Source organism: Taudactylus pleione, unplaced genomic scaffold (assembly GCF_031769625.1).
Source record: "Taudactylus pleione unplaced genomic scaffold, aTauple2 ptg000265l, whole genome shotgun sequence".
Classification (NCBI taxonomy): domain Eukaryota; kingdom Metazoa; phylum Chordata; class Amphibia; order Anura; family Myobatrachidae; genus Taudactylus; species Taudactylus pleione.
Genome location: NW_028284667.1, coordinates 888064 through 903459, shown reverse-complemented (window position 1 = coordinate 903459; position 15396 = coordinate 888064). Strand labels below are relative to the sequence as shown.

Sequence of the window (15396 nt, the reverse complement as noted above, 5' to 3'; positions counted from 1 at the left end):
ACTCAATTATGGTAGTTTGACATGTAACTTTTTATTTTAATATAAGACCCAACTCAAATGGGAGGACTTAGTATGCTGCTACTTGCTGGTGAACATGCATTGACTGCGCACAGAGATCAAGCTATGACTGCACAAGTAGAAAATACAGCGACAGAGGTTTGTATTCACTATTATTTATAGCATTTGTTGTGTAATAATACATTGGACAAGCCTGTATAAGCTACATTTGCATTTATGTGTATGTTTTAGCAAATAGGTTTTCCTCAGTGACTGTTGAATTTCAACTTAAGTTTCAAATATTTTTGTTAATAAATTGCTGAAGGAACAGCATGAGCCAGGCAGCACCAAATATCTGCGTTCTGTAGGTGTTAATAGCTGAACTGCTGCGTCCTCAAATTGGCACCATGATTTGTTTGTCTGGTTCCTCAGTTCTACATGATTATGGCTACTTGTGCACTATGGCTTCTTTAATGACACAAATTTGCCATACTTTCTCTTATATTAAATTTGTATTACAAATATAACTTTTTAGAGTATGTACGTACACACACACTTGTACAAATAAGAATACTGATCTGACCTTATCTGGTACACACAGCTCAGTTGAAGTGAGTTCTGTTTAATGAACACCTATTCAACAGAGCATCCAGGTACTTAGAAGGGAGTAAACTGCATTCACAGACACACAATGCACTACAAGTACACCAGCAAACATCCATATTTACCATGTAATAAGGATCATATTACTATATATTTCTCAAACGTTATACTAATGTAATGTGATGTACAGAAAACGATGCAAGTGTCCTTCCAGTTTATAATTGTTACAATTACAGAATATTTAATAGTAGTTTTGTGCGATCAGTTTAAAGTTTTGAAATTGTAGCTGTTTCTGAGGAGCATGATAAGTTTTATACTTGATACATCTTGTTCCTTATTTACCAAATACATGACTGGCTGTAACATATTGTACATATACAATTTCATACTCTTCCTCAATGCATAACCCCGTGATGGCCAACAGGTGGCCCTCCAAGCCAGCAGCTGTGGCCCATAGCTCCTTCCTGCTTTACTGGCAGGTGGTTGTTATAGCATTGTAACACTTGCTGAGATGTGATTACAGATGGGTATCTCTTACTTTGTTGAAATGTATTGATTTAACTTGATACCGAGATTAATTGCAATATGCGACTCTGGAAGTGTATCAGATTGTCTCTTGCTGGTATAACTGAGGAACTTTTCAGGATTTGACCAAGAGGGATTCAGTATTTTTAGGATTAAACTAGTATTGTACCAACATCCTGTGAGTCCTCAACCCAGATTCTCATGTTACTTAAACGTTTTTAGATACCTTCTGTTGCCAGTGTTACTTATTCAGTGTTTTACTGTTACTGGCAGCTCTTTGACCCTTCATCTGAGTCATTATATATTCTGAGTTTAGTAGATTATTTTTTTTCTTTTCAAGTTAAGAGGAATGTGATATTGCTATTACACTTACTATTGTAAAGCAATTTGCTTTAGCTTGTTACAAAGTTCCCGGCTATGGTTCTAAATCTAGTTAACCTTTCTATAGATTAAGTTCTAATAAGTGAAATATAAGGCGTTAATTGTCATTTTACATGTGCTCTTTATCAAAGAATAATGATCTCCATTATGCATCTACTTGGTATACATAACAATTATAAGGGTAACAGTCCTGGGAGAATACAGTATAAAATAAAGTGGAACAAGGGAGATAAAAATTCAGCTATTAAGGGTGAAAAGAGTTCTGGTAATTTTCACATTTGATTTTTTATTTTTTTTTAAACTTCAATGCATTAAAGTATGTTGCATTGTTTAAGGGAAGGAGGATTGTCTATCTTCTGACAAACTCTCCCTCCAGGTGTTAGAAATGTCACTTCTGTGCATTAAACACGATTTCCGTTTTTAACTTAAAATCTAAAACCACCACCATGGTTTCTCTCCACATCCAACAATTGTTATACATTTAATAACCCCTCTCCAGTGCTCACCACTTGTAGGTGTTTCATCTCTGATAGCTGTATCTAATAGCAGTTTATTGTTCACTTTACTAGAGTTCATCAGATTCACCCTCCCGGGGCTTCCTCGTTCCTCCTTTATTCTGATACTCTGCTGTACTGTGAAACCAATTTGTAGTTCTTTGTAATAGTGTTCTGTTACAGTCCAGCACATTATTGTAATCCAGGAGATGAAACCATACCTTGGGGAACTGTATGAATTGGAAGACTAAGCGGTTTGCACTAGTCCGCCCCACGTCCGCAGTCCTTCAGATATTATGGTTAACAGCTGGAATTTTCAAATTGCCCAGGACTGATAGGAATGACTAATTTGTCCAAATATTATTGTTCTATGGATAATTTCATTTTTACTATAACATTATTACACTCATTATATATGCACAGGTGTCTTCAGACATTGCTCAGACAAAGGAACCTGACTCTTTTCAGCCCACCAAGAAGTCTGCACTATTTGAATTTGCACAGGTATGAAATTCCATGTAACTACATTAATATATAAGGGATGGGAACGGGATGCCGGTGGTCAGAATCCCAACGCCGGCATACCGACAGGGATGGAATACCGACACTTTGTCAGTCGATACCCTAACCCTCCCTCCCTTCCCATGCCTAACCCTAACCTCCCCACCCTGCACCCTAAACCTAACCCTCCCCCTTAGTGCCTCACCCTAGTGCCTAACCCCCAACCCCACTACTTACCTTCGGGATGCCGGCGCCGGCATTCTGACAGGTGTCGGGATTGTGGCGATGGCATTCTGACTGCTGGATTTCCCTCCATCTGCATTTTAACCGCATCCCATATATAATACATAAATCTAATGGACAATAAACTTGCATATTAGCAGCAATTAATTAAATACAAGATTCTTTAGAGCCATTTCAGTGTAATGTGCACCCAAGCACATACCAGCCACTTACAGTAGGCTGTACATTGCAAGTGTGAGGCAAAGATTCCGATGTTTATGGCCGCAATGTGCTGATCCAAAACGGCTCATCGCGGCCATCATGCTGAATTGAAGTGCCCCCTCAATTTATTTATTTTTTATCAATTTCTTATTTTTAACAAATAAGGCAGTTTATGTGAGCAAAGAATGCAGAAGAGATGAAAGTTGTTTATATGTTTCTCCTTCATCCACTGGGGGACCCTGGAGTAATACTGAGGTGTAGATGGTGATGAATGGAACCTGGCACTTTAATTCTTCCTCCTCTCTTATCGCACCTGACCTCAGTTTAGATTAAGTGCTCAATGGAGCCCGGTGGTTTTAGGCTGAGCAGCTTATTACTTCATATATTTTTTCCCTGCATGTTCCCTGGGCAGACTGTATGATGCTACATTCTGCCTGCAACGTGGCAACCTCCGGAGCGACCCGCCACAACCGACTCAAATTAGTCCAGGTCTCTGACAACAATGTCCCCTGATATTGTGTGTTCACCGCGCACCGGAGTTGCTGGCAGCAGCAAATAGAACCCGTCCTTTGACTTGCAAAGGGGAGGATTTTGTCTCTACAATCCGCCTAGTCACCCCCCAGCCTGTTAGGATGCAGCAAGCGGTGCAGCAAACTCCGGGCAGAGCGCACATGCTCCTAGCTGTCTATAGCCGCGCGAACCAGCCATTACAATGCCGCTGTTTGAACGTACCGTGGCAGGGACGCGGGGGCTCAGCATTGCCACGTTCCAATGGGGTGCCCTCGCTCAGACGGCTGCGCTGGGGGATTCCTGATGACTGGGAGCTCTACTATGGTTCCCGGCCAGTCTGTCAGCCCATGAAGTGGAAGGACTAGATCCACCCTTCTCCTGAAGCTTGCGTTTGCAAACAATCCGCCCGCCATTTGAAGCAACAGCACAGCTCCAGTGATGAAGTCCTGCATGCAGTTTCTTCTCGCCTGGTCTCCAAAGGCTGGCAGCTCTCCTAATCTCATTCTCATACCTGGAGTCTGTGAGATACACTTGGAGCACATTAGGCACATCTTAAGGGTGTCTGTAAACTTTAAGGTGCGTACACACTAGACGATGTTTGTACCCAGGGATATCGGCAGCCGCAGGACCTGGTGGGGTTGCCAGCATCGGTAAGTGCATACACACTTGCCAATGCAGGCAATGACTAACGACAGTGGAAGGGAAGTGGGGCGTAGTGTTTACGCACCTTGATTCTGTCCAGAGTTTATATTGTTTCACTTGAGATCCTGCTGGGATTCTCTAGTGACTTTTGCCTACTCAGTCTAATTTAAATTTTAGTCTGATCAATTTACAGCTGCTGTTTCCTGTTTCTTTATCGGTTTTATTTTTTAATGCTCTGCTGTGTCGGGTGCTGCAATTGTTTGTGGGCATTACTCTGTCCCCTCTCTCATGACAACATTGCTGGGAAGGGTGCTTCAGTTTGTGTCCCTTCAGAAAATGGTGCAGCTGCTCAAAAAGTGTTTGCCTGTTTATAATGTTAGAAAAAATTCCACATGTCGGACTGAGGGGGACATGTCCTGTGAGGTGGAGATTCACCCTGTGCCTGTCCCATTAGTTACCCATTAGTTAGCCTATGGAAATACCGCCTTGGGTGAATACTGTAGCAAGGTATATGTCTGAGTTATCACAACAGTTAGTGGCCTCTAGTCAGGTAATACACACACCTATGAAACCAGTTGCGTCAGGCCAATCCTGACTATTTTGTTGCAGGCCTTCGTCAGGTTTTGCCTCAGCCTTCTCAGGCAGTGGAACCTCCTTGGATGCAAGGTCTCGCCCGCTCGGTTCAAGGGTTGTTACATGTCTCATCCTCTCTGGAAAGAATTTTAGAATCTTCCTCCCAAGAGTTCTGACACAACTAAACGACCGGCTCCAGAAAAGTGTGTTCCGGTTCCTTTCATGAGGAGGAAGGGGATCCATTAGAGGACTCGGATTAAACATTTCCACTTCTCCTGAAGATGAATCTGGGGATGCCCAGGGTAATCATGGTAGTTCGCCAGCTGCTAAAGATCTCGGATTCAAACTGCAGAGCCTTAAGACATATTCCTTTTAAGATGAAAGCAAAAACCGTTATTTTTTTCTTCTCCACAAGCGGAGGAACAATAGTCTACTGCAGGGGTCTTCAACCTTGGCCCTCCAGCTGCTATGGAACTACAGATCCCAGGATGCCCTGCCACAGTTTTAGCATGCTGTTTATCAAAATGGTGGCAAGGCATGCTGGGATGTGTAGTTCCACTGCAGCTGGAGGGCCAAGGTTGAAGACCCATGGTCTACTGCATGGAAACATCTTGATAAAAAGTTCCAGATGTCTAGACTGTTGTGTTTTACTGCACCCGTTACCACCAGGTGACGGATCTAAGTGGGAATCCCCGCCCTTGGTGGATCCTTCGATTTCAGGATTATCCAAGAAAATCTATTCCCGTTCTGGGTTCTGCTTCTTTTCGGGATGGCTCATTTAGAAAACTGGAGTCATTTTACATCAACTCTGGAATTTCTCTGACTTATTTTAGTGTCTGCTAGGGTTAACAAAGCTGTGGAAGAATGGGCGGAACAGCTAGAGGAGGGTCTTCGTTCTGACGCTCCCCAGACTGACCTTTAGCGGAGCATATTAGGGAATCGCCTGTTTATCTGGGAGAGGTGGCTTTAGATGCTGGACAGGTCTGCTCTAAGATTTCAGCTTCTGCTGTTGCGGATTGCCATACTTTATGACGTCGATTCTGTGTCCGCCTGCCAGGACCTAAGCATTCTCTGAAAGCTCTTCCCTTTTCAGGAGATGTTTTGTTTGGACCTGAACTTGACTACATTTTTGCCATCGCTACAGGGGGTAAGCGTTCCTTTTTTACCCTCCTCTTCCTTGGCTCCGAAGAAATCTTACACGGGACTGTCCTTTCAGGATTCCCTTAGGTTTTGTTACAGAGGAACCAGGGGAACTCCAGCCTCCAGAGGGGGTAAATCAAGGAGTCTGCAATCCTAGCCTTGCCGCCGTCCTGCTCCCAAGCCTAACAAAACTTCCTGCCCTCGTAGGGGATCCTGGGGTGGTTGCTCGTCTGTTTTGTTTCAAAGACTTTTAGTTTCAGACTTGTTCGGATAGTTGGGTGCAGAATATTCTGCTAGAAGGATACAAAATTTAGTTTATGACCCCTCCTCCTATGCATTTCTTTACTACCGGCCTTCCAGCCTCTCTTAATTAAAAAAAAAAGAAACGAGATTGCCTTACAATTGGCGGTGAAAAAAACTGAATGCCTCTAAGCTTATACTGCCGGTTCTGGTCAATCTGCAAACTCAAGGATTTTACTTGATTCTCTTTGATTCTGAAGTTGTACAGTTCAGTCTGACCTATTTTGAATCTCAAATCTCTAAATGTACATTTGGTCTCTGGTCTTCCAAAGGTTCAAAATGATATCCTTGCGCTCGGTGATTGTGGGCAAGGAAAAAGGGGAGTTCCTGGTGTACTTGGACATTCGGAATGCATACTTACATATGATCCCCATTTGGGAACCTCATGAGGTGTTCCTTTTTGGTTTTCCATTCAGTAATCCCACTTTCAGACCCTACTGTTCAGCCTCTCATCCATCCCTCGGGTATTCACCAAAGTGATGGCGATTATGTTAGCTCACCTTCGATCTCTGGGGGTAACCATAATTCCCTATCTCGATGACCTTATCATGGCACTGTCTGAGAGCTCTCTGTTGGAGCATTTTGCTCCAACGCATCTTATTCTCATTTACCACGGATGGATTGTGAACTTCAAAAAAATCCAATCTTGTTCCGTCCCAGCGTCTTTTATTCCTGGGGATGATTTTCGACTTGACCTTACAAAGGATCTTTCTTCCTCCGGACAAGATCAAAACACTACAATCCATGATCAAGCTAGTTCTGAAAAAGAAATCTGTGTCCATCCACTTATGCAGCTGGTGGTTGGGCAAGGATGGTTGCCTCATTTGAGGCAATATAGTTTGGGAGGTTTCACTCCGGATTGTTTCAGCTGGACCTGTTATTCATATGGACTGGATCTCTTTTTCTGTCCAGTATTATTCATCTCTCTCCATGATCACTCATTCCCTTCTTTGGTGGCTAAATGCTGACCACCTCAGGATGGATCGCCCATTTGTGTGACCTTGGTGTCTACGGACGCAACCTGTGTGGTTGGGGAGCTGTGATCCTACAACATCAGTTTCAGGGTCAGTGGTCAAATCAGGAATCTCTATTACCAGTCCATGTTCTGAACTTAGCAATGCACGAGACAATCAGCATTCTCGAATGTGCAGAGAAGCATTTTTCGTCCGTGTTTATTTCCAGGGTTGAAAATTGTGAGGTAGACTACCTCAGTTGCCAGGATTTGCACTTTGGCGAATGGGCTCTTCATTTTGACATTTTCTGGGATCTAGTAGCTTGATGGGACAGTCCCAAAATCGACCTCATGGCATATCGGTTCAACCACAAGATTCCTGTTTATTGTTCACGGACACAGGATCCAGGAGCATATGGGGAAAAAGGTCCTAAACTGCATACCCTGAATATATATAATGGGAGGTGCTACCTGTTGAGACTGTTAATACAGACACAAAAAAAAGACAAGTCACAGATGCACAACTCAAAATTAATAAATATATATATATATATATATATATATATTGAAATAAATAGAGGTTTTTAGCATAATCATGATCATGGCCAAGATTATGGGCCTACCCACCATACCCAGGTAACCTCTGTAGGGTAGGTCCCTAACATACAGGGGTTCAAATCCAGGGCACAGGACACCCCCCAAACCAGCTAAGCAGAGCCTCCCCAGAGCATCGCTCTAATGAGAAAGGTGAAGTGGAAAGTAAGATAGATATGAGCAGCTACAGCTGCATGTATATAGCAGAAAAGTGAAATTACATATATAATAAACAGTAAAAGTGGTAAAATGTGCAAAAAAGCAGAAATGTGTTATAATGCGATGCCCTGAAGCAGACCAACCAAAGCAATCCAGGGGACCCACACCCCAAAAATCAACCCAAAGCTACACTACAGTGTATAAATTGTAGGACTTTCCTTTATTGTGCCTAATATAAGTGCTCTAAACCAATGGGGGCGGGATGCTAGTCCAGGCTGAAGGTGTCTCATGCCTTCAGGAGTGCAAAGAAGCACACTAAATGGAATATATGGGAAAGGGGTCCTAGACTGCACACCCTGAATATATATAATGGGAAGTGCTACCTGTTGAGACTGTTAATGCAGACACAAAAAAAAGACAAATCACTGATGCACAACTCACAGGACCCAGGAGCATTGGCGGCAGATGCTCTGTCCATCCTGTGTCGCTTTAGTCTGGTTTACTTATTCCCGCCGTTCCCGCTTATTCTTTCCGGATTCCTGAAACCCATAGAATGGACAACTGTGATCCTCGTGCCTCCGGACTGGCTAGGTTGGTCTTGGTACTCAGACCTCCTCAACCTGTTACAAGATAACTCTTAGCCACTGCCACTTTGTCGAGATCTTTAACAAGGCCCTTTTGCACACACCGTCTTACTGCATCTTCGTAGTGGCTATTGACACCTCAGTTCTGAGGTAAAAAGGTATCCTGAAATTGTAATACAGACTATGCTTTAAGGCCAGAAAGCCGGTGTCAGCAGCAGACTATCATCGCATTTGGTTGGCTTATGTGTCCTGGTGTGAGCGTCAACAGTTTCCTCCTGCCTTCTTCCGTCTCTCCTACCTTCTCCTGTTCCTTCAGGCAGGTGTAGATGCGGGTCTCTGGTTGAGCTTTGAAGGTGCAAGTCTCCGCGTAATCTGTTTTTTTTTCCGTGTCTGCTAGCGTTGCTGCCGGAGCTTCAGACATTCCTCCAGGGCATCCCTCATATCCAGCCACCTTTTTATTCTGCCCACTGCCCAGTGGGACCTTAACTTGGATTTAACTTTTCTGCAGTCGGATATGTTTAAACCGCTTGAGGCTGTGGATTTAAAATGTCTTGGAAAACGGCCTACCTGTTACTAATTGCATCTTCTAGGAGGGTCTCTGAACTTGGCGCCTTGTCTTGCTGCTCTCCCTATCTTGTTTTTCATGATGATTGGTCTGACCTCTGAACAAAGCCTTCCTTATGCCAAACAAATGGTTATTACGATTTTTCCTTTGGAGGATTCCTCTACCTGCTCCTTAAATGAGGTATGCGTTCTCTTAAGGTTTACGATCGTCGTACCTCCTCCTTGCGGAAGACTGATGAGCTCTTCATCAATTATGATTCCCAGAAGCAGGGCTGGCCCGTTTCTAAACAATTTTTCAGTGGCTCATTTCACTAGGTCGGTTGGTGCCTCTTGGGCTGCGTGGTGTGGGGCTTCAGCTGATCAGCTCTGTTGCCCTGCTTCCTAATCCTCCGTGCACACCTTTGTCAAGTTTAACAGGTTTGATACGTTTGCATCCAAAGAAACCAGTTTTGGACATCATATGCTGCAGATTTCTCCACCGCTTTCCCGTCCTGCTTTTGGGACGTCCCCAGTGTTGCTTCAATGTATCACAGTGGATGAAGGAGAAAATGAGAAAGGGACTTATCGATAAGTACCAAATCCTAGATTCCATGGTGGACACTGGATGCCCTGTTGTGTAGTGGACTTCGTTGTGTGGTGTTTTTTCTTAATTCGTCAATTTCTGTTCGCTTGTTGGGATGCTACCTGTCCTTTCTTGTGTGGTTCCACTCTTCTTCTTCTTCTTCTTCTCCATCTTTACTTGGTCTTAGTTATTCTTAATTGAAGTCAGGTGAAGTATAGAGGGAGGGAGGGAGGGGGGACCAGGACCAATTCATAAAGAATTAAAGTGTCAGGCTTCGCTCACCACCATCTGTTACTGCAGTGTCCCCCATGGAATCGAAAAAAGGGTTTTATAGGCATGTACCAAAAATCCTATTTTTTCACTACCAAGAGCTGTAACAGATGCCACTTTTATATTCCAATTTGTTTAATTTTTCTTGCTTTGCAGCAGAGCCATGCACTGCAGCAAGAAACAGCTGCTATTTAAAAGGAACTCAAATTTGTATTAACATTCCTCTCATTGCGTTTGGGGGGGACCCTGAACCATAGAGTATAGTTCAACTTATTAGGTGGCTGGATATTAAGGGGCAGGATGCAATAGAGATTGAGTCTGCCAGAGGTGCAGAATGCAGACTGATCTCGATCGTTTTTTTTTTAACGTTGCAAATGACTGCAACTTTAAAAAACGATTGCATAACTGTGGGTTTCGTTCTGATGAAATAGTACACACATGTGACCAATATGAGTGAGTACAAATTAACACACTTTATTTACAAGTAACAAACAAACAATAAACAAACAACATACATAGTATACAGTATACTCAACTTTTGTCTATGTATTCAGATGACACCGGTAAATAATCATATTCAGCATAAGATGTACTTCATCTTATCTTCCTAACATGGTGTATGGTACCAGGGAGCCCCCGTTTCTTCAGTCAATATACATTGGCAGCACCCTACTGCAGTCTCAGGTCTACCACGAGCTAATTACCTTTTGTGTACCTCTGATTTATATACCCTAGTCTGGGGTGTTGGCTTTCCGGATATTAAGCCCATATTAATTACATATAGTGCTAGGTATCAAGCACTCATTGGTCCAGCATAGCATTGACCAAACGTATCTCTCTTGCGCATGCTCCGTAAGCACTAAGATATTCAGACAAAGCGATACTAATGACGTATCATAGTATGTTTGGAGATGAACTCTATTTCAAGGCTCCTTTGTATAGAGTCTGGACATCACTGTTAATTACCCATAATGCTTAGCATCTCTACACAGCTTACGATGGTCATTCTAATGGAATGTAGCTGCTACTGCATCCCGCACCTCCGGCAGACTCGATCTCTATTACATCCCACCCTAAGAGTTAAAAGATCTGACTTGCCACTATTTAGGTTGTGTAACCTGTGCACAGCTCGCATGTTAGCTTAGTGTGGTTAGATGGAAGATGCAAGCCGTCTTGACCTATAGCCTTAAACCTTATGACTTAATATCTATTAGAGGGGGATCATTTAAAATTGGCTACTGCAATGCAAACATAATTACTTCCTTTTGCACTCTACAGTACAGTTGTGCACTTGCAGTAGTCAAAGATGTGCCTAAGTATGCGGCTGGTCATGTTTAGACACTATGTGCATTTAATATTAAAAGAAGACCTTTATTTTGGATGTATGGAATAGGAGGTGGGAGTTCCGTTAGAGCTTCTTCACAAATGTGCTGGAGCTTCAGAGTACAGAAGCAGCGTATAATTTACCATTAGTAAAGGTGATGTAGTGCACATAGAGAGCCTGGTTCAGAGATGTACGTTAATGCCATCGCAGCTGTGAATTTGTACACAGTGGCTGTGCGAAAATATCGCACCCACCGGGATTTGCATTGAGACACCCAATAGCAGCTTTGCAAATCCAAGCGACTGCATACAAATACGTAACTCTGACGAATATCAGTCGATTGTCAGACTTCTGTGTAACTCTATGGTCGCGCAGAATGCGTACGAGATCGCAGTTGAGGGTAGAGACTCGCCCCAAAAACTGTCGCAGCACGTATGTTCGAGCTACCACCTCCTGGATGCCGCCCACAAACTGTCCCTGCCTGTCTATTACTTTGTGAACAAATCCTCACTGTGATCGGTAATAAAACTTGACACGTGCAGTGCGACTCAGGCACATGCGCAGATGATCGATAATTGCACGACTGCATAAATATCTGCATTGCTTCAAACTCTGAATCAAGCACAGTGTCTGGGATTAGATAGGCGGATTGGGAAGCAAGTTCCTAGTGATCAACGTTGGCAATAGTACTCTTATCACATGTGAACTACAGGGTATAAAAATAAATATAAGTGAGTATACAATGCCACCTTTTATTTATGGTACATTTACCATCTGCTCTTCTCTTTTCCTGTACAGCCACATTTCAATAGTATATGTAATTCAAATGTCTGATTTGCTAGTTTTAACCTTTTAATAGTATGTTTCCTGTGTGTACAGCTGCATCTTTGTGGGCTTTAACATTTGCACACAGGTTACCAAAGGAAATCTTATCAGTACTGAAAATCTAGCCTGCATGCACACACAAAAGCTCAGCGGCTCCTCACAAATTTCCAAGTTTGCCCATTCAGCTTGCTTATTTCAATACCTGGCTTGCTTTGGGATTTGGCATTGTAAGACAGTGTGCATCAATGGTAAGGCCTAATCCTGCCATAACATAACCTAGTGTTTTCCTGCAAAGTGCATATAGCAGAAGTACAGTAGATGCAGTAACAGCACAAATGCATTATTGCAGCTTTATTACATATGGCACAGTCTCAAGCTGGGTACACACTGAGCGACATATTGGACCCTGTGTACACATCAGAACGATGTAATGAACGACGGAAACAATCACACGTTCTGTCCTTAGTTACACTTCATGGCGCCACATGCGATATGGTCAGGTTTGATGTGCAGCATATCCTACCTGACGATGACGCATGCACCCGCTGTTGTGTGCATATCGTGCATACACACTGCACAATTTGTCGTTCCGATTTGGCCAAATCGGAACGATATCACTCCAGTCTATACCCCGCATTACGCTGGAGTGCCATAGATATAACATTTTCTTATGCACACTACTGGAAGCTCCGATTTGGGGCTCTCAGTTGAATTTGCTGACAGGTGAAGTGAATAACCTTTATTATCTTGTTACAATGGCACCAGTGAAGGGGTAGGATATATTAATCAGCAAGTGAATCGTCATTTCTTGAAGTTGATGTGTCGGAAGCAGACAAAACAGCTATTGATAGCGGCATAGCTAGAACTTTGAGCCCCATAGCAACATTTTTGAAGGGTCCCCCATAGCTTCTAGAGACAACTCTCTTGGCAGCGCTTCACCAGAAGGGGCTTGCCTAGCGCTGCCCAGGGGGCGTGCTTACTCCCAACAATCATTTTTTATTTTTTTCTGATTTTTCTGGCAACCAGATCCTTAAGTTTCACTATACAGTGAATGAAAGTACACCTCCCCTTCAGGTACTCCATCCATCCATCCATCCATCCATCCTTTCGTTCTGTATACTTCTTTGCTGTAACTCGAGTCTAGATCCTCCATCCACACTGCCTCACTGATCTGTAGGCAATTCTGGGAGGTGTTATGTAACAGTCCCTCCCAGCAGGCAAGGAACCAAACCTGGAAGTGTTTGTTGATGGGAGAGACAGCAGTGTGCAGGGAATGCTGGAAGATGTGACGTGACCATCTGTCCCAGCAGGCAGGGTATTAGCAGACACTAAGCTGGTAGGTGACAGCGGTGTGCGATGGAGGTTTGTCCACATGGCAGATTACTAAACCAGGTGAAGGTTTATTAACTAAGTAGAAATGGGTAAATACAGGGTTAAAAGCAGGTGCAGGTTATCTGGATTGTCCAGTTGCAGTCATGAGCCTTTTTATTTTGTAGGGTTTATTGGACGTTGTGGTGCGCCTGGTATGCACACTCACTCTACTGTTTAGATTCAGTGGTGGCAGCAGGCTATATTAATATATTGTGCGGTGGTGGCACAGTGGAATATGGGGTCTCCCATTATACGGGACACTCTGGCATGTCTGATGCTGTGGGCTGAGATGATTGGAAGCCGCGTAAGCACAGAAGGTGCAGATCAGTGTTTGCTCCTCTGGCAACAGCTGCTCCAGGTCCTAGTGCTCAGCAGCTGCTATAATAAACACTCCACTGACACATGGAGCACTGTTCTGCGGCGTTAGGTGAGAGCTGGATGCGGGGGTAGGACAAACAGTAAACCGATGACAGGGTCATGGACATCCAAGGCTCATTGATGCGTGTGAGAAACGAAGACTAGCACGTCTGGTCCTATCCCACAGAAGAGCTACTGTAGCACAAATTGCTGAAGACGTTAATGCTGCTTATGATAGAAAAGTATCATGACACACTGTGCATCACAGCTTGCTGTGTAGTCGCAGACCGGTCTGCGTGTCCATGCCCCTGTTCACCGCCAAAAGTGCCTACAAAGGGCACATGAGCATCATCACCAGACCATGGAGCAATGAAGCAATCAGTCTGGTCTGATGAATCGTGTTTTCATTTACATCATGTGGACGGCTGGCTGCGTGTGCGTCATTTACCTGGGAAAGAGATGGCACCAGGATACATAGTGGGAAGAAGCCAAGTCAGCAGATACAGCCAAGATCTGTAGATGGTGAATAGGAGCACGCTGCAGACATAGACTGTTACAGGTATAAACTTAAAAGTGTGCGAGAAAAGATAGTGTCAGTGATCTAATGCACAGGATTTTACAAGCTACAATAATAAAGCAACAAAATCTTGGTAAGGCTTGGGAGGGAAGGGGATATGTGTATATATGATTAATAGTCAAGTAGGGTGTTTGGGAAAGCAGAAAGTCAGAGACATCCTATTTGGGAGACATTACTGTAGAGTGATATGGGGTGTGGTATATTTTTTTTTTTATTGACATTCATAATGTTGACATGAGAATTTCACCATGGTCGTAACGTCGTCATTGACACTTGGACATTCATCATATGGACACTGGCATTCTAATCATATTGACATTTCAACTTACATGGTCCAGTGGCTGTAGCGGTGTTTTCCAGCAGTAGTTAATATCTTTATGCTTTCCAAGATACACCTTCTTCATTCATGGACCATCACCCTATAGACATGGATCTCCAAGTAATGTGACAGCAGCTCTTCATGTAGTCTGGAGGGGCGGAGCTCCGCCTCTCCAGACTACATATATTTGATTATTCCTGATTTGAAAGACAAACGTTCCCATTAAATTTTACACCAGAAGGCACTTGTTCTCTCACCTTTTTTGGTTTTTCATAACTATCTGTGACCATATAACCGTCCACTTGGAGAGTTGAAAGCTACCACGGGAGGTGTATAAAGAAAACATATTCCCTACTAAGACATCCACAAAAACAACAGAATTGACATTGGGGTTTAGCGCCAATATTAGTACCTGTGTTTGATTGATACATATATATCAATTAATCTCATTTTATCTCTGAGTGAAAAACGCAGTGATTTATCAAATGCCTCGCGGATGGCTGATGGTTAGATACAGATTTCATTTTTACCACGATTTCCTATGCAATATATTCTGTATATATTTATTCAACTATGGTACCAAAACAAAAACCCTACCTGTCCCAAATAAAAACAAAATTAAAAAGTTAATCCGCATTAGATCAACACAGCCTTTCATAGTGAAAATGGTGCAACCCTTCTAAATGAGCGTATCAACTGAAGTACTGACACTGGGGTCATTAATGTAGACATCCAACATCCAGGAACTTTCAGCAAAAATTTTACTTTAACTCATGTTATAGCTCTAAAATGAATTGCAGAGATAAAAGCATTATTTTCTGTATTGTT

The 15396-nt window shown here is 43.1% G+C and overlaps 1 protein-coding gene across 2 annotated transcripts in view; it reads left to right on the top strand.

The window, feature by feature from the left end:
• Nucleotides 1-15396, top strand: part of BBX (BBX high mobility group box domain containing) — an 85859-nt gene that overhangs the window by 28404 nt on the left and 42059 nt on the right. The window contains exons 5-6 of one of the 2 annotated variants that reach the window (XM_088481185.1): nucleotides 47-156; nucleotides 2424-2504. In XM_088481185.1, the coding sequence (XP_088337311.1) occupies nucleotides 47-156; nucleotides 2424-2504 (191 nt within the window). The remainder of the gene's footprint in view (nucleotides 1-46; nucleotides 157-2423; nucleotides 2505-15396) is intronic. The other variant, XM_088481186.1, reaches the window with a different exon arrangement.